Source organism: Narcine bancroftii, chromosome 2, assembly GCF_036971445.1.
Source record: "Narcine bancroftii isolate sNarBan1 chromosome 2, sNarBan1.hap1, whole genome shotgun sequence".
In the NCBI taxonomy this organism is placed as follows: Eukaryota; Metazoa; Chordata; class Chondrichthyes; order Torpediniformes; family Narcinidae; genus Narcine; species Narcine bancroftii.
In genome coordinates, this window is record NC_091470.1 from 159,976,074 (window position 1) to 159,998,253 (window position 22,180).

Here is a 22,180-nt window from a genome sequence, read left to right on the forward strand (position 1 = left end):
TTCCCACTCTTCCTCGGGAGCCTGACGACCCGGCTCCTGCTTCTAAACCTGAACTTCCCCACCACAGGATCACTCCATGGCCACAGCAAATCTTCACCGCGTTTCTTAATTTGGTGCTGTGCACAGCCGGCCTCTTCCACACTGATGCGGACCAGGCAGTATCTCAGGCACTGAGATGTAATCAACACAGGCAGCCACTGACTGCATAGGTGGCACAAGAACTCTCAATAATAATCCTCAAATTTGATTAACAGGAAAGGTCTCCACTCCATCAATACACAGGTTGGACCCTCTGCTGAGAGGGGATCTTACAGAAATTATGAAAAGCATAGATAAGATAGAGGTAGTTAAGTTATTTCCATTGGTGGGGGAGTACTAGGGGATGAGGAGGGAATTGCTTTTCCCAGAGGAAACTGTGGAATTCACAGCAGTAAATATATTACGACAAGATTTGGATAGGTTTTTACATACAAAGGGAATTAGGGAAAAAGGCAGGTGGGTGGAGATGAGCCAATCATCAGATCAGCCATGTACTCATTGAATGGCGGAGCAGGCTCGACGGGACGGATGGCCTATTTCTTACATTGCCATGTAGGACACACAGTAAGTTGGTCCTCAGTCAGAATTGCTGGACGTTTCCTACAGTTAGGATTGTCTGAAGGATAAACTTATACCTCCTGGGGGAAACTTAAACTTCCACGACCTCACACTAATTCAGTCCCCAGAGTACCAGCATGAGAGCCACCAAGTACCAGAATTATTGTGGAAAACACTGCAATGGGATGTCCATGCCTGCATCAGCCCAGGACAGCCTGGTGTATAGGAGCCCAGTGTGTGCAGGCACTCCACCACACCAACATGGCCACGCGAAGGCAGCGGGAGAGCAGCATGCTGATCTATGCCTGAAGTGCAGGAGGAGGAGGACAAAGAAGGCTGGTGGGGATAAATCCCAGCAGAACATCATCAGCCTTTGCCTCTCAGCAAAGCTGAGACGGGAAGAATGTTCACAAGGAAGCTGACAAACCAATGTCCAATTCAGACCAAGCGACCCTCTCTGCACTATTGTCCTTAACACCAAGAGTTCACCAACAACACTGGACAACAAAGATTTTGCTTCCTGAACACTTTTGGATGTATTTTATGGATTTTGGGTTGCTGATCATGAAAGATCACCTTAAAATATTCCTATCACGTGCTTTTTTTTTAAAGATATAACCTATTTTTGTCATTTTCAGTCATATTATAAATTTACCCCCTCCATAAATCTTCGTCCACGAAGCCAAGCCAAAGAAGAAGAATAAATCTACTACAAAATGATGAAGTGCAACACGTCACTGAAAATTCATTTTCTGCATTCGCACCGGACTTCTTCCTGCTCATCTTGGTGCAGTCAGTGACGAATATGGTGAAAGGCTCCATCGAGATGTTGCAACCATGCAAAAGCAGTACCAGGGCAACTGGAATCCATTAATGGAGGCTGACTATTGCTGGACGCTGACATGAGAGGCATCAGATGCTGAGTACAAATGAAGATCAGCAGCAAAACATTTTTAGGTCGAACGCAATATTATGATTAAACACGCTGTACTCAATAAAAGTTAATTTAAAGTTTCTCCAACATGATACAGCACATCTGAAATTATCTTTGTGTTCAGCTTGAAGTTGTCTATCATTTAATTTGTTGTCCAGTGTAATCAGACAGTCCAGATGATACATCCCTCCTCTGCACTGATCACAAACAAATAACTGAATCCTTGCCTCAACTTCTTGCAGCTTTTTACAACTGATATCAGTGTCTTGCAGCTCATTCTGATGGGTCTTGCAGAGCCATGATTTAATTCTGCTTCATTGAGTGCGATTCACTCAGCTTGATGAGACCACTACAGTCACTTCCTGCCAGCCCTGTTCATGATGACTCCTCACTGGGGTGCATGGACCCCAGCACACAGGATATCCCTTCCAGTCAGGGGCGGAGCCAGGTTCTAAAGTTTTAGGGGGAGTGAGCACTGAAGAAAAAGGCGCCACGGCACAAACCAGATACGAGTCAGTGGTTGAATGGCGGGCTAATTTTTCGGTGGTGGATTGGAGCCGGAGAAGGGGAGAGGGCATGCCACTTTCACTCCCCCCTGCACCACCCCCTACCTGCACCACTGCTTCTCTGTAGTTTCGCTCAGATGAAGAAGTTCATGTTCCGCACTGGGAGAATAGAAGGTTGATCTCTCTCCAGTGCAGCCACTGTCCTTGGCTAGAAGTGTGTGTTTGGTTGCAATGGGGAGTGGGCCTTCAGGGATAATTGGCATTACAAATAATGGCACTTCAGCAAGTGTGGAAATATCTTGATGCATGATTCTAGGTATAAACAACCTTAACACTGTTTAACAAATCCTTCAGACTCTATTATACTATTTTTGGCAGGGGACATATATTTCAGTGTGAATGCAAAACAAAGCAATGGTTTAGTGCTTCAAAGCTGGAATCAAAGCAACAATGTGTTTATCACAATGAGACAAAAGAGAATCAGATTCATATTTGAAAAGGGAGAATGCAGAAGGATTAGGTAAAACCGGAGTCAATGGGATGTAGTTTTAGCACAGACACAATGGCTCAACGGTCTATTTCTGAGCTGTAAATTCTAAATGTCAATCTAGTAACAGTGCAAGAAAATCTTAGCATGGGATCAGTGGTTCTTCATAATAATATTTGGAGAGAAAGAAAAGGCCATAAATAACAAACCTTATGGTCTCCGGCCATCTTTAACCTTTCATAATTACTGGGTCCACGGGTAAAACTACAGTACGAACCAGCTGGTAGTTGGGTATAAAACCAGGTCACAGAGTATATGCGCTTGTTGGTAGTCTTGGGAAACCGGGACACGAGTCCAAAGGGTTAAGCTCCCTTGGCCTATGACCTCTTACCTTGCCTGTCTACTGTGTGGTGGTGTGCATGATACAACGTCTGCTGGCTCTGTCGAATGGCTGCGGTGAGTGGAAGGTCGGACTGTGTCACCCACTCCTGGTTCCCGTTTAACATGCTCTCGCTCGGCATCGCCAGCGAGTGTCTCTTGGGGACGTCCTTGGTCAGTGTGGCTAGGGACTGCTTGGCCTGTAAGAGAAAAAGCCGCTGGGTGAACTCCTGTGGAATAAATGGGCAACGGTGGCTTCTGAAATGGCACCTCCGTACCAAAAGAGCGATCAGTATGGGGAAGAGCGTGCAGGACCCTCATTGCCATCTACAGCACAACCACCATTAAAAACAAAAGTTCCAAACCTGGTCATTTTGCAAGAGCCTAAGACTATCTATGGGCCACTGAGAAACTCATGCAAGACTGCGTGCATTCACAAACACACAATACTACCTCTGATAAGGATTCAAATGCCCCGAAATAGCAGTACTGTAGCTGGCCAACCTAGTAACAGTTATTTGCCGTGTCTTCATGCTGATGTGGTCATCCATTTGAGGTCCCAAATCCACAGATCAATTTGATGGCTACCAGTGTGAGCTGAGGAAATTCTCAGGTGGAATCAGCCAGAAATTCACATTTCTCTGAAACGCAGTTGGAGAGCTGGTGAGAATAAATTTGCCACCTTGCTTCACTGACCACAACCTTCCGGATAACAGGAAGGAGCAGGAGAAAGTCTTCCAATTGGAGCGGAGTATGGCCTACACTTCATTGATTAAACATGGTGCTGGTGTGGGTGGAGGTGGACCAGGTGGGGGGGGGGGGGGCGGTGGTGGGTGGGGGGGGAAGACATTTTAAATGGTTCTGGGGATGAATGAAGCATACTGATACACCAGTGAAATAATAGAAATTAATTCCTAGTTGAAACGCTGAAACGCGGTAACGGTTGTCCTGCCACTAATGCAGACCCGGGACAATGGACAGTGGAGACACAGGACTGCTCCGAAGGATTCAACCGCCATGACTTAATGCCGATAGCTCTATACACTCCTTAAGTGGCCTGTTAGAGGAGCCAACAGGCCACGAAGGTCTGTTCCAAAGAAGGTGGTGCCTGCGCTCGTCAGCAGCAAAAGGTTGCAGGCTATGGGAAGGCGTAGGTCATCAGAACCAGGGAGAGCAGCCCTCTCCCGCTGAGAAGGAGAAGCAGAGGAAATCACCCCTAAAGGGCCAGTAACCAGCAAGGGGCTCAGCAGCTGGGGCCACACAGGCTGCAGGTGACTTGTTTGTGGGAATCATGTATAAAAGCCAGAATTCGAGAGGGTGCTAAGGGCAAGGGTCCCCTGAAGGGCCTCAGGTGCTTGAGGCTTCCTGTTTGGATCTGGAGCTCAGGTTGCCGACGAATGGAACAGGGATCTGTGCAAGCACCGGAAACAAATCCATGGACGACGACTCTGATAGGAATCTCTTTTGCTTTTCTTTCTCTTCTTCTGTAAGGGGCGCCAGGCGACACAATTGCCGACTCTTTGTCTGCCTTACGGCAGGCAGAAGGCAATTTCATGCAATATTCCATGTTCCATACTAGTACATGACAAGAACGGAATCTCGAATTCAATGAGTCCTACCATAAAGTGAATGTGTGTTTGTGACGAGCAATCAAGGTTTGGACTTGGTCCATAGTTGTGAGGCAGGGTCATTTGGGAAGTGAGGATATCGAAGTAGATGAGCAATTTTGGAATGTAATTACAGCACCGCAACCTGGTGCTGTCTGTAAAGAGTTTGAACATTCTCTCCGTGTCTGCATGTGTTTCCTCCACCCCTTCAAAAATGTTTGGGGGTAGTGGGTTAATTGGTGCATTTGGGGTAGAGGGGGGCATGGGCTCAAGGGCCTGTTACCATGCCGTATGTCTAAAAACGTGAGATAACTATCACAGTGAAGTGTTAACAACAGGCTTCTGTTACTGGGATGAGTTCTGATGCGATAAGGAAGCAGAAATTTTGAGTGAAATGCAATGATTTGAAATGGTCAAACAGTGGAGGGCCAGTCAGAGCAGCTTCACCCAAGGGGAAGGAGAAATGAAAGCAGTCACATCAGACAAAAGTACAACCATAGGGTATAACAGTCTGTCATCTCTCTGAGACCTGAAAACTGAAGCAGAGACAAGAGCTCTTTCATTCGTGGCGCTTAAATGCCTCATTTTTATAAAATCCAAAATACTATCTGCAGCACACCAGACGTGGCCTCATGAGCTTGGGCCATTGGGCCATAGAAGGAAAGAGAAAGGGAATTTACATCATGCACTTTGTCAGATGAGAAGTAGGGATTTCAATTTGAAGGATCTGTAGATTGATGCACAAAACATTTTGCTTTATTTCCCTCATCAAGAACTCTGGCCAACAGATCGGAGACGTACATGAGTTTGGAAGGAGAGGTAAATGATGGAGGTAAGTTCAGCAGAGGCCATCAATCTCAGTCTTTCAGAACGCTTTTCCCACGAGAGAATTTCAACCTTTCAGATTGGCAGCCATTTCCTTTGTGTTCCACCAGCCCACATTACTGACTATTTCACAGACTCCGAATGCTAGAGGTTGAGGCAAACTAGACTAACACCACATTGAAACACCACTACAGCACCTGGAGTGGGGGAGGGGGAGGATAGGGTTGGTAACCTTTTTTGTGTGTGTGCATGCTTTTTATGTTTTTGCTTTGTAGGCCGGGCTCTTGAGTCTTTACACTGATCTTTTGTTGACCCATGGTTGTCAGTTTGATTTTGCAGTCTGCACTGAAGAAATGGTACTAAAAGCCATGTACTTTAGAGGACAATCTAACACATCTTTGCCAAAATTCAAACATGCACAATTTTGTTCATCTGGAAAATGCCCATTTTGAATTAGAGATTTTGTAAACTGCCCCAAAACTCTGTGGTTACGTTATAAGGTAGATGTAAAAAAAAGCCAAATCGATCCCACCACGAGAAATTGCCAAGAAGTGCAAGAATCAGAAGTGTAGTGTGACTCAAACATTTGTGGCTCCAAGGGAGAGTAGGCAGGTCAAGAGATTCACGTTGCCGTTGACGAGTGGGATTAAACAATCAATTTCTTGAACAATCCAGAAAACAAACCAAGTTGTCAGTGCATCGCCATAACAAACAGAGTCTCAATGCCAAGTCCTATCGGAACTTTGCCTTTATGGCTTGTTTCCTTCCTTAATTTCTTTATTCTTCATTGCTACTGATAAGGTACAGCTTGATATCCTCCAATAAATAGTTTATACCATCACTTCCGTCTTCCACATTCCAAAGACTCACTAGAGATGCATGGAATGCATCACTGCCTGTGATACTGTCTCACTACTTCCACTTCCTTGGTTTACATTTCAGCCGTTCTTAGTTAACCACATTTCTTTTTGATATTTGTAATAGATAACTCAATGGCCCTGCGTGCAGAGGACAGCCAAATATGTTACACAAGAATATGGAGATTCTCAGTGAGCACATTAGGGACAAAGTGGCAGCAGGAAAGGGAGGAGGCCCAATTCATGTGGGAGCAGGAAAGGGAGGAGGGCCAGTTCATGACAGTGAGGTAACTGGGGTATACGAGTGCTGCTGTTAAGATGTTGGGAGGTCAGTACTTGTGAGTGGTTCACAGTATATTAGCATTGGTATGGAATGTGGAGTACATCGGAGTCATAGACAGGATTGTCATTCCATGATGTAGCTCACAGCCCACACTAATGCTGATATATGTTACAGGGAAGAATGTTGGGTCCACCAGAGTATATGTCAAGAGTGAAGGATTATCTGGTGCTTCAGAAAGCTCTGTTAGGTTGAGTCCTGTGGGAAGCTCAAGGATGGACAGAAACCTCCCATCGCTTGATCTTGATTTTCAAGTCAAAAATGAACTGTCAAAGTGATACTCCATGATGGATGTGTTAAAAATATTACTACAGGGATAACTTGTTGCTTTTTAATCCTTCCACGTCAGTTCTTCCTCATTCATTGGACTAATGTACCTCACAACTTTCATTATGACACTGTTAGGCCTCGTACACACCATGTTATATCCCAGCTCCTTTTCTCTGATTTGGAACTTCTCACCCCTGTGTCACACTTAGGTGGGTGAACAGTCCAATGAATGAGAGGAAGAACTGACGTGGAAGGATTAAAAAGCAACAAGTTATCCCTGTAGTAATATTTTTAACACATCCATCATGGAGTATCACTTTGACAGTTCGTTTTTGACTGTTGAAACCAAGATTTTCCATCAACACATATAACTTTCATGGACACATCCAGTACGTGTTTTTCTGAACATGTACTAAAAATCACTTTTTAAATGTCACTGAAATTTTAACATCAAAACCGGGGATGAATTAAATTTTCAAGCAATGCCTATTTGCACAGTGAAAAGTCGCCCAGTGGTAGTAGAATTCAGTTTGTGGCTTGTCCAAATTGTTGGCATTTGGCGCTGCACAATATTGGGTGACATACTGCTAGGGTAGCCTGAGATTAAGTTTAACATGAATGGATCCTTACTAAAAAAACACCTTTTTCAGGTGAAATTGCACTTTGACACATGTGCCTAATCTAATGCTGTTGCAATGTCAGCAAATCTTCCTTTTAAAAAAAAATTGTGAAGTATTTCGGACAATGAAACCCTGAAAACTAATAATCAATCCAAATGGAATCCAATGGATTGGCATGCCTACACGAGAGTGGTGGGGGGTGGGGGGAAGTACCAATGCTCTGCTTTTGTCGATGGAGATGAACAAGAGAGTGGAAAAAAGCAGTGACCAATTTCAGAGAGCACTCTGGAGAATTCTCTGCCTGACCCCTATAACAGTATCAGAGCAGACTCGCTGGGTCGAATGGCCTACTTCTGTTCCTTTATCTTTGGAAATTTCCAGGAAACCATAATTGGGCCGAATGCATTGGAAGACAATAAGGGCTTTCAAAATTGGGCCGTCCAAATCATATCCAACTTCCAATCACCAAAGAATTTGGGGTTTAGTCTGACAGTAAACATGATTTGGGAGTAGAAAGCTTTTTTTTAGAAAAAAGTGACAATAAAATCTTTTGCCAGCAACCTCTGGATTAAAATTTTACAGAAAAACAGGCACAAGGGCATGCAGTAAATGGCATGAAAATAAAAGCAATGGGGGAAGCAGCATCCAAATGGATGAAATTGCCAGCGTTTGGTCATGAATGAATGTGACCTCCCTGTCTATAATACTTATGAGATAACCTTTCCTAATCACGTTCATTTCTATTTTCCATTTTTTACACTTTCTCATGTAGTATACCAGATGCAGTCAACGGCAGTAGGATATCAGAATGCTACAGGTTCTAAGGCTTTTAATTAATTTTCCACATTGCACTCTGGTGCATCTTAGAGAGGACGTAGATTTGATTCTTTGGCTGAAGGCCAAAACGGTCAGAAGTCAGGTTTCCTTCCCTTACAATCTCCTTTCTTTGACAAATTCCTGCTAAATCCAGACCTGACCAACTTTCAATCACTAATTGCATGGTTTAGAGCAGTGGTTTTCAAACTGCTCCCTTAGCTCACATTCCACCTGAAGCAATCCCTATGCCATAAGTGCTCTGTGATTATAGCAAGGGATTGCTTAAGGTGGTATATGAGTAGAAAAAATTTGAAAACCTCTGTTTTAATCGCACCTAATTGACTTGTTATGTGCACGGTTTCATAACTCCAAAGAAAATGGGGCAATTTTTCTCAAGCAAAATATTTCTGTAACAATTGGATCTAGAGCAGTGGTTCTCAACCTTCCCCTCCCACTCACATACTACCTTAATCAATCCCTTACTAATCACAGAGCACCGATGGCATAGGGATTGGTTATGATGGAATGTGAGTTTAGGGGAGCAGTTTGAAAACCAAAGGGATATAGGCCAAGCAACTTGGGTCAGCATGGATAAATTGGGCCAAAGGAGCTGTTTTCGTGCTGTGTAACTCTATGACTATATACTTCTACGTAATATTGGAAGGTATCAAAATATCCCAGGACCCTTCAAAGATTTGGCCAAAAAGTTGATTTTTTTAAAAATCCATTGGTTGGTTAGAATGTTGGGGTAGAAACACAGAAATGCTAAAGGAACTCAGCAGGCCTCGCAGCGTCTATAGGAGGTAAAGATATATTACCGTCGTTTTGGGCCTGAGCCCTTCAAGGTAAGGCCTTGAGGGAGGGGCTCAGCCCCAAAACATCAGTTATATATCTTTACCTCCTATGGACGCTGCGAGGCCTGCTGAGTTACTCCAGCACTTCTGTGCTTTCACAACAATCACAGCGTCAGAGGACTGTTGTGCTTCACTCGGAATGTAATGGTGGCAAGACAGGCATTTATTACCCTTCCCTCTCTTATCCTTGATGAGTCGCCTCATTTAACCGCTGAAGGTGCTCCTCAAGACTTGTTAGTAAGGAAGCTTCAGGATTTTTTAAGTGGAAGAAAGACAGGAAGATTTGAAATGGAGCTCATTCTGCATGATGTGTGAAGGCATCAAAGGTGACGTCAGGGCAGCAGGGCAAGGGAATGCACAATTCACCACAGTTGGGGAAAGAATAGGAAAATATGAGTAGGTAAACAGGGGTGAAAAAAGCTTGATTGGTGAGAACCCTGGCATAGACCTTATCACATACTCCAACTACATCAACCCTGTCCCAAAGCAGTGTGAGAGAAATGCAAGTACATACCAATCACCGGTTAGTAACAGGACATTAAACGTGCACACCAGCTCAAGACCGATGCCAGAATTAAGGTGGAGTCAGGTGATTGACTGGTGCCAATCGTACAACAGAACACCATTCAAAGACACATAGTGCGTGATATATTTTCTCAGTGCATGTCTTACCGCCAGCACTCGAGGGAAGGGCTCCTTCTCAGCTGAACGATCGAAAATACGATATTCCATTTTCTGGCCCATACGGTTCATTATCTGGGGAGATAGCATGTCAAATAGAATGACCTAATGTGTTCTGCCCTCCCCCCCCCGCACCTTTGACTTGAGCTCTCCTCAAATACACAGGGTGATTCCTGCAACACCAATAGATGGCGCAGTCTAACAGCTAGTTCGTTAAAATACCTCTGGAAGGGGAAAAGCAGTGCCCAAAAATGAAGCAAAGAAGGATGAAAGGAAGAAAGGAATAAAAGAGATGAAGTCAGTATATCATGGAAACTGTTTTCGATGTAGGAAGGAGAGTGAAAATAACAGACTGGGGACAAGCTGTACAAATTGAACAGAGATCACTAGTAGCTTTCTGCACGAAGGAGATGATTGGAATGACAAGTCTCTTAAAACTGTCTTTGGTAAAATGAAAGGAGTTCTAAAGCTGACCCAAGGTTTCGCCTCTCTAGGTTATCTAGGCTTTACAAAGGAATAATTCTGCACAGCGACACAGCTCGATGGGAAGAATGCATTTTAGTTTGGTGTCAAAACCAATCTGTTGTAGCACAACTAAAGAGATAAGATAAAAGGTCAGCTCATCCCAAGGAAGAAATTATACACGCCAGCTTTAACGGATGATTGCTCAATGTGTGCGCACTATATTTTACTTCACGTAAACCTGCTTATTTTATACAGATTAATGCTTTCACCAAGGGTATGAAGTGTCCAGTCCTGATCATCCTACCCTGCTCTTCATTGAGCCACAAGGTTTAAAACCAATTGCAAGTGTAAACGGTAACTGGGCCTTACTTGTTCTCATGTTACTAGGGTCCTACATCTACCCAGGGAACAGTGTGATATCTCTAAAAACTCAATGCTGGAGAAACTCAGCTGATCAAGCAGTGTATTTTATACAGCAAAAATAAAGATACATATCCAAAGTTTCAGCCCTTCATCAAGGTGTGACAAAATGTAGACAGGTACCTGAACAGAATGTTTTTTTGGTGGGGGGGAGGGGGGGGTTGGGGAAGGGGGAGAGCATGGTTCCATAGACAGGAGGTTCTAAGGGGAGGGGGGTGCTCAACAGTAACCAGGTGGAGGAGGGATGGCTCAAGCCTGAAACATTGGTTATGTATATATCTTTGGTTGTACACTGTTTAATCAGCTGAGTTTCTCCTGCATGATGTATTTTACTTCAACCAGTGTCTGCAGACTTCAGTGTTTTACAACTGTGTGATGCCGATCTCTGGGCACCTTTCCATTAAGCAAGGATTGAGTGAACTGGAGAATGTTGACTCAAATCTCCAATTCACCTTCCAGCTAAACAAAGTGAATGTTCAGCTCACCCAGTTAAAAATCAACGATCTGACTTCTACATTCATTCCAACGACAGCAGCATGCTTGTGCCCGCAGACTCTCTCCAATTTAGAGATACAGCACAGTTACAGACCCTTCCAGCCCACAAAACCACACTAGCCGAACACATCCATTTGACCACTTAACTTTTAGAACATGGGAGGAAACCACTACACCCAGAGGAACCCAAGTGTCACGCGAGAATATACAAACTCCTTATAGGCAGTGGCAGATTTGAATCCCATTCACTGACACTCGAATAGGATTACGCTAACTGTGCACTTGAATTTCTGATGAACTGTGGAGTTTGCCTGTGGCAAATCTTGCCCAGCTTGAGGCCAGTTTGACACCCAGTCTGCATACTTCAAATTGCTCCAATTAAGTCTAGTTGTTTCTCAGCCTTCGGCTACATTAGTATCCTTGGATAATGCATAAATCCAGAAAATTCTGTCATGCCTCAAACTCAAAATCTGCATTGTTTACAATGAGGGCAAAAGCTTCAGAACCCATTTGTTTCATAGTGGGACCAGTGGCGGGGACTTCAAACTTTTTTTTCCCCATGACATTTCTGATAAAACCCAAGACAGGCGGAACCTCTATTATCCGGCAGCTTCCGTGGTCTGCCATGCTTTGAATCTGCCGCCGTTAGTACAAACTCCTTGCAGACAGCGTGGGACCTGAACCCCGGTTCCCCATGGGTGGCGCTGAATCTGCCACGATCGGGACTAGGGCTCGAGTCCCCTGCAGTCTAAAATCATAACAACAAAGGAGGAGGCTATTTAGCCTTTTGAGTCCACGCTGACTCCTTGATGACACCATTTGTGAACTTTGAGTTGATAATTAATGCGTGTAATTCAATAGTGTCTCTCCCTGCCTTGCCCAGATGACAATCCAGGATCTAAGAAACAAAAATGTCAGTTAATAATGATCTTCCTGACCCTGGGTTTTCAGAAGGAGAAAATACATTTATGTTAGCATTTAGCATGGGGAACTCTTTTTCTTTGTTTCCGATACCTTGTCACAGCAGTCTGTTACAGAGTGGTGGAGTGATTGTGTGCTAGTTCCTGGGCCAAGAAAGAAATTCCCACCAGGGTAGAGGAGGTTTGTTCACTTTTGTCTCTATTCAAACACTTCATGATCCAGTGAAGAAAATGTTCCACTTGTCTTTAAATGCATTTTTAAAACAGGATTTGAGATAGAATATTGCTTGATCACTTCTGAGTAAAAACATTCTTCCGAGGAGAGCAGATATTAAGTCTCTTCCAACAGCTACAACACAATGCAAAGGAGCATTTGAAACAGGATGTGTATTAATCCCATTGCGTAACTCCAACTAATAAACTGCACGCATATTTTCAGACATTAGGTTCACCCTTCACAAAACATTACTTTCACGCTTCCCAAGTCCAGGGCTCCTTTACATAGAAAAGCCTCGAACAGCAATGTTGTACATCCCATTATATGGATTTGCTGCAATTCGGAAACTTGTTTTTTTTTTAAAAGTGTGTGTTCAAATGGTTAAAGTTTCTGCTTGCTCCATCTCGAATTATATTTTTTCTTCATTTCTCAACTTTTTTTTTCCCCATGAAACTCATGGGCATCAATTTTAGAATTAGTCAGTAACCATTCATCTAACTGCTTACTTTGATCACATTGCCAGCCTCCATCACAGTCACTCAGGCCTTTTCACACCACCGTGTAAAATGGGGATTTCCCGGGAAGCTTTCCCAGGAACCAGCGGCATGAAAATGTCGGCCCCTACAGGGCCACAGATCCGGGTAGTTACGCCAGGCCACCCTCTCCCTGTGGTCTGAATCGGTAAATGGCCGAGCAGGGGAAGCGTCGTGACATCAGCGCTTGTGTGCTGTGTCATTGAGTCGTTATTTCAGTATTTGAGCTTGTCAGCCTCAATTTGCCTTCAATAATCAGTTCATTCTGCTATTTGTTAATTGCTTTATATATATGTATATGTGTATACTATTTTTATATATATATATATATATATATAAATAGTATATACACACACATATAATATATATATAGACGTGCACAGACACACACACACACACACATACACATACAGTCTTCCAACAGGACTTTCTGTGAGTGCGTAATGATGTCATCACTGGGGGTGGGACCCCCCCGCCCCCCACTCCAAATTGCCGGGAATTTGGATCATGGTGTGAAAGGCCCGGGAGGACCTGCCTTTCCCTGGTATTTCACCCAGGTTCAAGTAGGGTCACCGCTCACCTGCGGTGTGAAAAGGCCCACTGTGAATGGTTTTGACGCCCTCACTTATGGTCCCTCCTGGCAATGTTTCCACTCTGCGCTGATCACCCTGTCTTCCACCTTTCATCACAGTCATCCGATTCTACTCCTACCAGGGCTCAGGGGCATTCTGCAAATCCTCTCAAGCACCCCCACCTTCTCTTAGCTCATTGTAAATGCATTCCTGGGTCCTGCTGCAGCTCATTTCCTTAGCCTTTCTCAGAGTTGGATAGTGAAGAACAGCTCACAGGCTCTGATTGTACACCAGTATCACTAAATAGGGCACCGGTGTATCTCATTTATTGAGCAACCCTTCTGGATCCTGCCTCTGTAAAAGATTTACATGTTTAATTTCCATCAATCAAGAATTCAAGTGAAAGGAATTGCTGTCCGATTATTGTTAAATGGGATCAGAAAGAACATTTCCTTACAAGGTGAAGAACTGTTTGCGGCAGTGAGGTGGCAGAATGTTCGGCTCATCTCATTGAAGATCTCACCACGTCTGGGAGTGTGCGGGATAACTGAGGTCACTCAGTTTGTATGCAGCCACTGGACTTCACACTGACAATAACATACATGTTAATGGTGAAGGAAAACCCACAAGCAGGACACAAATGTAAAAAGGGGAAAAAAAACGCCTAATCCCAACCCTTCACTTATCATTCTCTGACATTGCCAAAACTGTGGTGTAATTGACTACCCATGTCTACATCAACCATTGAGCAAGTGCAATGTAAGCCACAGCAAATGCCTGCCAGTTCCATCCACTGTATTGAGATCATTTGGAAATGGAAGACACTCAGTAGTGACCACTGTTCATCCCTTGATCTGACGCATCTGGCCTCAAATTTCCCATGAATTCAAATGGGAAATTCAGCATTTGATAGAGAGCAGTGTGTTGTAGGTCACATTACTTACCATGGCCAATTCTGCCTCGAGTTCTTTAATTCTGTTCTCCTTCAGATCCAGCTGTGTTCGGAGTGAAGTCACATGATCAGTTGCCTCCTTCGCTTGTCTGCGGAGATCCCATTTCTCCCGTTCCAGCGAGTCTTTCTCTTTTCCTAAAACCTTCACTGCATCTTCACTTTCCTGAAAGTGTGAGAATGAAGGCTGCAAATTATCCGGGCAGTTAGGAAGGTCCAAGACATAGAATAAAAGCAGATGACCATGAAATCCATTACATCCACATCCTAAGGGACGGAGCATTGGGCACAGTGCTTTCATGGATATTTGGCCTCAAAAGCTCTTTTACCCATAGGGGAAAGTGGAGAGAAGTGGATGGAAGAGAAAGAAAGTTAAGAAGTTGGTGTGGCAACAGGAGGGAAGCAACATATGTTCAAATCAAATTTTAAAAAATGTTGCTTGCCCTTGATAGATATCCCACAATCCTCTTCATATTCATGTATCTATCTAATCGATATGCCCGACAGTTTACAGTTATCAATAAGTAGTAATTCTGCCTGACTCCCAGGAGAAAGAATTTGAGGGTTGTATGACAGAAGAATGAGAGGGGATCTTCTAGAAACATAAAATTCTGAAGCGCAGATAAGATAGGCAAGGTAGGCAAGTTGTTTCCATTGGTGGGGGAGACCAGAATTAGGGGACATAGCCTCAAGATTCAGGGTAGTAGATTTAGGATAAAGATGAGGAGGAACTGCTTTTCCCAGAGGATGGTAAATCTATGGAATTTGCTGCCCATTTGACCTCAGTAAACCTATTTAAGACAAGCTTGGATAGATTTTTATATATGGACATTAAGGGATATGGGGAAAAGGCAGGTCGGTGGAGATGAGCCCTTCATCAGATCAGCCATGATTTCATTGAATGGCAGAGCAGGCTCGACAGGTCGAATGGCCGACTCCTGCTCCTATTTCTCATGTACTTATGTCATGATGTAGCTCGTGTCATAGTCAAGTTTGGAGACCAATTTTTCGAGTCAAATTTGCGGGGGTCGACGGATGCTACTTTTGACTGTGGTAAGTACCTGCGTCATTCAAGTCTTCGGGAGCTAGGATGGCCAGGAGGTAAGTCCGCATTTGGAGCATCGGATGGTGAGTGCCCGCAGTGAGGATCCCCATTCAGTGCTTCAGGACCTCAGACAGGCGGGCGGTCAGGGCCAGAAATTGGGGGGAGGGGGTGTGGGTTGACTTTTACACTGGATATATAGAAAATACACAATTTTGGGGCTAAAAAAGGGGAGGGATAACTTTTACATGAGTATATACAGTATGTGATGTCATGTATGTACTCTGACCACAAATATGAACTTAAAATGTCTTATATTGCCACTGTTTCCACCACCACTTCTCCTGGCAGCCTATTCCAGGCACCCACCGCTCTCTGGGTCACACTGGCCATTTGTAATAAGACTAATGTTGTGAAAGGCCAGTTTATTAATCCAATCCAAGCCACTCCCAGAGTTAAATATTTCTGAAAATCGCTTCCTGATTAACATCCATTTTCCTCAGACCCACTTGTAATTCCAGCATTCCTTTTACCTTTCTGTGTTGCTCGTAATTCCTTATAAAATCCCTCAGCTGCTCCTCCCGGCTCTCAAGTGTTGCATACAGTTGTTGCATTTGGTTTACCAGGTCAGCCTTTTCTGCTTTTAATCGTTTACGGTCCGTCTTCATGGCTGTTGGGGGCGGGGGGGTGGGGGGAAGAAAGGCAGAGGATTGGCCTCAATCAACACATGAAATCTGACAGGTCTGGCCTGCTGCATTTCCTTTCACTGACAAAGGACACCACCGATGGCTGTGGTCTCAGTTTTAAACTTCCTATGCTGTCCAAAATCTCTCCGACACCCCCCCGCCACTTCTGCCTGAAAACATTGCTTAAAACGTACCATTTTGAGCAAGCCTTTGACTGTATGCCCTGATATCCTTCTTGTGGCACAGTTAATTGGTTTGAAGATGGTTCTGTTATGCATTTGGGGGTGCTCGAAGTGGAACACAAAAGTCTGCAGATGCTGTGATTGTAGTATAAACAGACAGAAATGCTGGAGGAGCTCAGCCGGTCTTGCAGGGTCCTTAGGAGGTAAATGTATATTACTGATGTGAGCCCTTCTTCAAGGCATAAGCAAAGAACAGGAAGGTGTCCGAATAAAGACAGAAGGCTGGCCGGGGGAGGGGTCCAGACCAACAAAAGGCGTGAACTGGATACAATAAGAGGGAAGGTGAGAATTGATTTTGGCTCTATGAAAGGAGACAGAGGGAAAAGTGAAGAGAGACAGAGCTGGGGGAAAGGGCACAGGGAGAAGAAGTGAGGGGGAATGCTCCTCAAGGCTAAAGATGCCAAGCAAGTAGAAGTAGGTGTTATTTTGTTAGTAGTCTATTAGCAAACAGGTTAATCAGAAAGCACATGCAGAGCAGGAGATGTAGAAGGGGCAAGATAATTAATCTGGTTAGGTGTGAGTGCAAAATGCATTTCAGTAAGGTGTGAAAAACCCATCCCAATTTTCTTTTATTCTTGACTTCAGTGGATGTGAAAAAAAATTGAACAGGATCCAAATCAAGTGCATGATTCAAAAGCCACCAAATTCACATTGGGCAGGTTGAGTTCCTTGTGTTACACACACACACACACACACATACACACAAACAGAGATTTACAGCAGAGAATGCCACCCAGCCCGTCCTGCCTATACTGCCTCATTAATGAATCCTAAATGAAGCCCTAGAAAATATTGCACACCACTTCTTAAAGTACTGGAACAGCACTGTGGTATACCCTCATCCTAAACTTGTCAAAAATCACAAAAAGTGAGCCAAGGGCAAATAAGGTTCACAGTCCAGCATTGTCAGAGTTTGTTTGCTGTGTTAAACTGGCATCCAGATTCCAGCCTGGCACCCCTCTGAGGTGCTGCAAAGTCTTGCAGTTGTTACAATGTGCAGCTTTGCAGGTAGGTCTACAGCCAAGTGTGGTTAATGAATAAATGACAACTCCAGTGAGTGAAGGGGTGTGAGTGCGTTCACTGTGGGTCAGATAGGATGGTGATAAATGTTACCTGGAAAAGGCATGCCTTATAATGTAAGGGAGGGACGCTCAACATCCAAGGTCACAGCCGGGGGCCTTCGTGGCAGGTTTAAGGAACACTGATGAAACAGGCTTACCTGCGCCGGTGAGATCTGTAGCAATTTGAACAATCCTGCCACGAGCTGAGACTGGTCAAGACTATAACATCTGCAGGCGTAGATGTCTTGGCACAGATACAGTCATTTGAAATTATAGGAAGTCAAGGAGCCCAGCAAAGGCAAGGAAATCAATTTGGAAATGGCCCTTTAAATAGCATGGTTTTGGGGAAAAAGAATTTGTTTATTGCTAGTTTTTCTGGGAGTTCATTAAAAAAATATTGTTTTTCACCGTCAAGCTGAAATCACCATTGCAGCTGAATTTGCCCTTTTGACATCATTTGAAAGACTATTACATTGGAAAAGAAATATACTGCAGGAATGAAAATGACAGAAAAATTAGAAAAAAAAATTTCCTGCCAGGCTCTCAGGTCACAGAATTATTCTGCTCTAGATAAGCCTGATTTTCATCCAACTATTTTTGCCCTAATTCGATTTCTTCGTTCTCTTCCCACAGCCTTACATAAATATATTTTTTTCTCCCTGAATTTGATTGACTTGTTTCCTTGGGCCCGGCGAGTTGTGCAGGCAGCTCTCGGAAAGAGTACTTTGCAACTGCTGCTCGGACAAAGGATTGAGAAAAGCTATTTTGAGTATTATCATCCTGATCCAAACTAGAACAGCTTGATCACTCCACAAAACATGAGGACCCCGATTTTAATTTTATAGATGGCTTTGAAGCTTCACGTCTCTCTCTCACACACACACACACACACACACACACACACACACACACACACACACACACACACACACACACACACACACAAACAGAATTGGCCAAGGTACTTCCGCTTAATCCCTTGTTCAAAAAGCATCCAGCTCCTGACTTGTCACCTGCTTTATCCTGACACACTATGTTAAGATCCAACCTTCTGCGTATCTAAATTAAAACTGTCTGCAAATGTTCCCTCTTTGCTGCTCAAGTCAATGGCCCCTGGATATAGACAATGCTAATGCTGGTGCGTTCGAGCGGACTGCACTGCTCAGGGTACCGGACTTGTCTGGCTCATTAAGACTAATCTCACATTTGTGGCATATGGTTTTCTGCACACCAGATAATTCAAAACACACGTGACTATGTAACGGAGGCTGGCTGGAGAACGTTTGGAAAGGAAAGGTGGGAATAGAAGGGAGGAAGTGAGACCGTACACAGACTGCAAGTCATCTGTACACATCTCTTACACGCCGAAAGCTTGGAGGGATTTTTGCTGCTCAGTTCTTGTGCATTCGATTCTACAGAGCATGAAAAGCTACTCCCCACCTGCCCTATGATACTCATAATTCCTAGGAAGCGCGAACAAGCTGACAGGTTGACAGGCAGGCCGAGATGTTTGGGCCGCCAAGGCCGCACCTTCCCATTTACAATTCATTGAGCATCTCAGAATAAACAGAGAGGTCTGTCGCAAGGTCACCTGTGATCTCTGCTCCACATCAGAAGACAGCTTCAGAATGACAAGGTAATCCCAGCGGGAGTCTGGTAATCACGGCAGGGTCAAGGAGACAAATTCTATCACCGGCAGTTGTGGGGTGCATGCACTACATTATCCATTCCATCCTTCAGTTGATGCTTAGTGCACTTTGGTGGCTCTTACATTACAACATTGTCCAGGGTGGTCCACCTCCACACCTCTCTTTCTCTCTGTAGGCCACGCTGACAGAGAACCTATTTTATTAACGTTGCTTATTTTGTACACAACTAAGCCAGGGATGGACGAGCTCCTGCAGGTAAAAAGGGAGTCTCTGCGATCTCATGCTAACCAGAAATAAAACAGAAAGTCTGTAGGCACCGTGGTTGACGTAAAAGGTGGATAAGGGAGGGAGGACTCACCAGCAAGCAAGGGGAGGAGGGCTGGCTCTGTGAATGGAGAAGAAAGTGGGTGGAGAGCTGGAGGAAAGAAGACAAAAGGGGAGGAGAACAGGGAGTAGGTGAGCAGAAACTGGAGAACTCAATGATACCCCTTTGTCCCTCCAAATTATGGGTGGTCTTGGTGGGACATTACATGAGGCCATGGACAGACATGTGAGCATGGGAGTTGGGCGTGGAATTGATTCACAGAACCGTCCCTCCTTCCCTTGCTTGTTGGAGTGTCCTCCCTCCCTTATCCGCCTACTACCTCCTGCCTTTGGGACCGGCTCCTCGCCCTGCCCCTCCCCTCCCCCACCATTTTGTTTGGGCACGTGCCAACATTTTTTCACACCTTGACGAAGGGCATAAGCCTGAAACATTGGTTATGATTCTTTATCTTTGCTACATAAAGTACACGGTCTCTCCAGTATTGCGTTTTCACGTTAACCAGAGGCCAGACTGCAGCTCACTAAATCCTGTGGTCAAATTGTCAACATTAAAGGATTTACCTTCCCAGAGGAACTGTCCAAAATCTTCCATAGGTACTATTGCCTCAAATATTTTCTCTCGGTTATGAAGTGAGAAGAAAAGTCAGGATGCAGACAATTCACTTTGCTTTATAGATACATACATTGCTTCTGAAGAAGTAAACCCACCAATTCAGTATCTAAGTATTATACAGTGACAGACATGTTCTCATCAGTAAATTACCTCAGTGCAACAGGGACTTAACTGTGCAGATAATACTTGCTCCAACATCACACTGTTTAATGGAAAACCCATCATTATAGTGTTAACATGGTAAGTCTCTATCATGTGGTTCTCAACCTTTTTCTTTCCACTCACATACCACTTTAAGTATTCCGTGTGCCATAGGGGCTCTGTGATTTTTAAGAGATTGTGGGTGGAAAGAAAAAGTTTGAAAAGCACTGTTTTAATAGTATTTAATTGACTTGTTATGTGCACGGTTTCATAACTCCAAAGTGGGCCAGACAATTTTTCTCAAGCAAAATATTTTAGTAACAATTGGGCCTAGAGCAGTGATTTTCAACCTTCCCTTCCCACTCACCTACCACCTTAACCAATCCCTTACTAATCACAGAGCCCCGATGGTGTAGGGATTACTTAAAGTCGTAGGTGAGTGGAAAGAAAAAGGTTGAGAACCACTGAACTAGTATTATCTCAAAGTGTGTTTTAAAAAAATGACTTATTTTGTTCAGCCAAATCTGGTCTCTCCAAACATAACCCAAGTTTGGTGAGCACAGCAGGGATAATATTAAAGTATTTGACGGGAATTTACTGGAAAGTTCAGTGTATTTTGTGGCATTTTCTATCTAGTTAAAAAGGATGTGAAAGCACATACAAATGTTATAGTTCCAGCCTAAGTAAACATATTTGTCCCATGAGCTTTACAGGAGTTCAAAGTTATCATTGTTCAAATGGGTGCAATGCACAAAGTGCTGGAGAAACTCCAGGTCATGCGGCAGCTATAAGAAGAAAGAGGCTGTCGACTTTTTGGGCCTGATCAAGAACCTGGAAAAACAGGTGGGGGTGGGAGGAGGGGGAGAGGAGAGGAGGGAGTTAGAGAGGAGAAGAGGGAGGGGAAGGAGCACAGGTTAACATGAAAGAGGTAAGAGGTGGATACAGGTGGGGAGATAGAATAGTAAGAAGCTAAGAAGTGATAAGGGGTAAGAAGGCTTAGAAGGGTAGCTCTCTGATAGAAGGAAGGGGGTGGGGAGCTGGAAGAAAGGAGAGAGGGATAGGGAAAGAGAGACACGGAGGAGGGTGTTAACAGAAATTAGAGAAGTCAATATGAATGCTGTCTGGTTGGAGACTGCAAAGATGTTTCTCCAATTTGCTGGTGGCCTCAGTTTAGCAGAACACTAAGTCATGTTGGGGTGGCAATGGTGTGTGGAATTAAAATGTTTGACCACTGGGACGACTTTGTGAAGGTGCTCAACAAAATGATCTCCCACTCTGCCTCCAGTCTCCCTGATAGGAGTCCATATTGGGAATGCCGGATGAAATAAATGACCCCCACAGACTCACAAGTGAAGTGTTCCTTCACTTGGAGGGACCGTTTGGGCCCCCAAAGAGCAGTGAGGAAGGAGATGTGGGTGCAGGTGTAGCTTTTCCTCTGGTCACTGGGGTAGGTACAAAGGGAAGGGATGAGTGGATGAGGGGGTCTCGAAGGAATGGTCCCTACAGAAAGCAGAGAGAGAGAGAGAGAGATGGGAAAAAGATGTGCTTAGTGGTGGATCCCGATATAGGTGGCAGAAATTGCAGAGGACACTAAGTTGGTTGTGGAGGCTGGTGGGGTCGTAGGTGAGGAGAAAATGAATCCTGACCTGTTGGATCTCAGAGCAGATGTGTGGGAAAAGAGGAGATGCAGGTGAGGATTGAGTTAATGGCAGTAGAGGGGAAGCCACATTTTCTGAAGAAAAAGGACACGCAGATGTCCTGCCTCATGCTGGGAGCAGATGGACAAATTGAAAGGAAGGAATAGCATCCTTCCAGGTGGCAGGTGCAGTCAAGGTAACTGTGAGAGCTAGTGAGTTTATAGAAGATGCCTGTCAATTATTTGTCTTTCAAGATGGAGTGAAAGATATCAAGAAAGGTGAGACTGTTGTCAAGGATGGAGCAAGTGAATTTCAGGTCGGGGTGGAAGTTGGCAGCAAAGTTGTTAAAGATGATGAGCTCATCATGGGTGCACGATGTAGCACCAATGTAATGGAGGAAGAAGTGAGGAGCCTTTCTTGAATTGGCTTGCAGCATGGATTG

The 22,180-nt window shown here is 44.3% G+C and overlaps 1 protein-coding gene across 15 annotated transcripts in view; it reads right to left on the bottom strand.

Moving 5' to 3' along the window:
- Positions 1 to 22,180, bottom strand: part of LOC138754543 (kazrin-like) — a 539,176-nt gene that overhangs the window by 93,937 nt on the left and 423,059 nt on the right. For 14 of the 15 annotated variants that reach the window (XM_069918950.1, XM_069918949.1, XM_069918946.1 and 11 more), the window contains 4 exons: positions 15,919 to 16,055; positions 14,339 to 14,509; positions 9,764 to 9,847; positions 2,916 to 3,102 (listed from right to left, as the gene is read on the bottom strand). In XM_069918950.1, coding sequence (XP_069775051.1) covers positions 2,916 to 3,102; positions 9,764 to 9,847; positions 14,339 to 14,509; positions 15,919 to 16,055 — 579 coding nt within the window. The remainder of the gene's footprint in view (positions 1 to 2,915; positions 3,103 to 9,763; positions 9,848 to 14,338; positions 14,510 to 15,918; positions 16,056 to 22,180) is intronic. The other variant, XM_069918947.1, reaches the window with a different exon arrangement.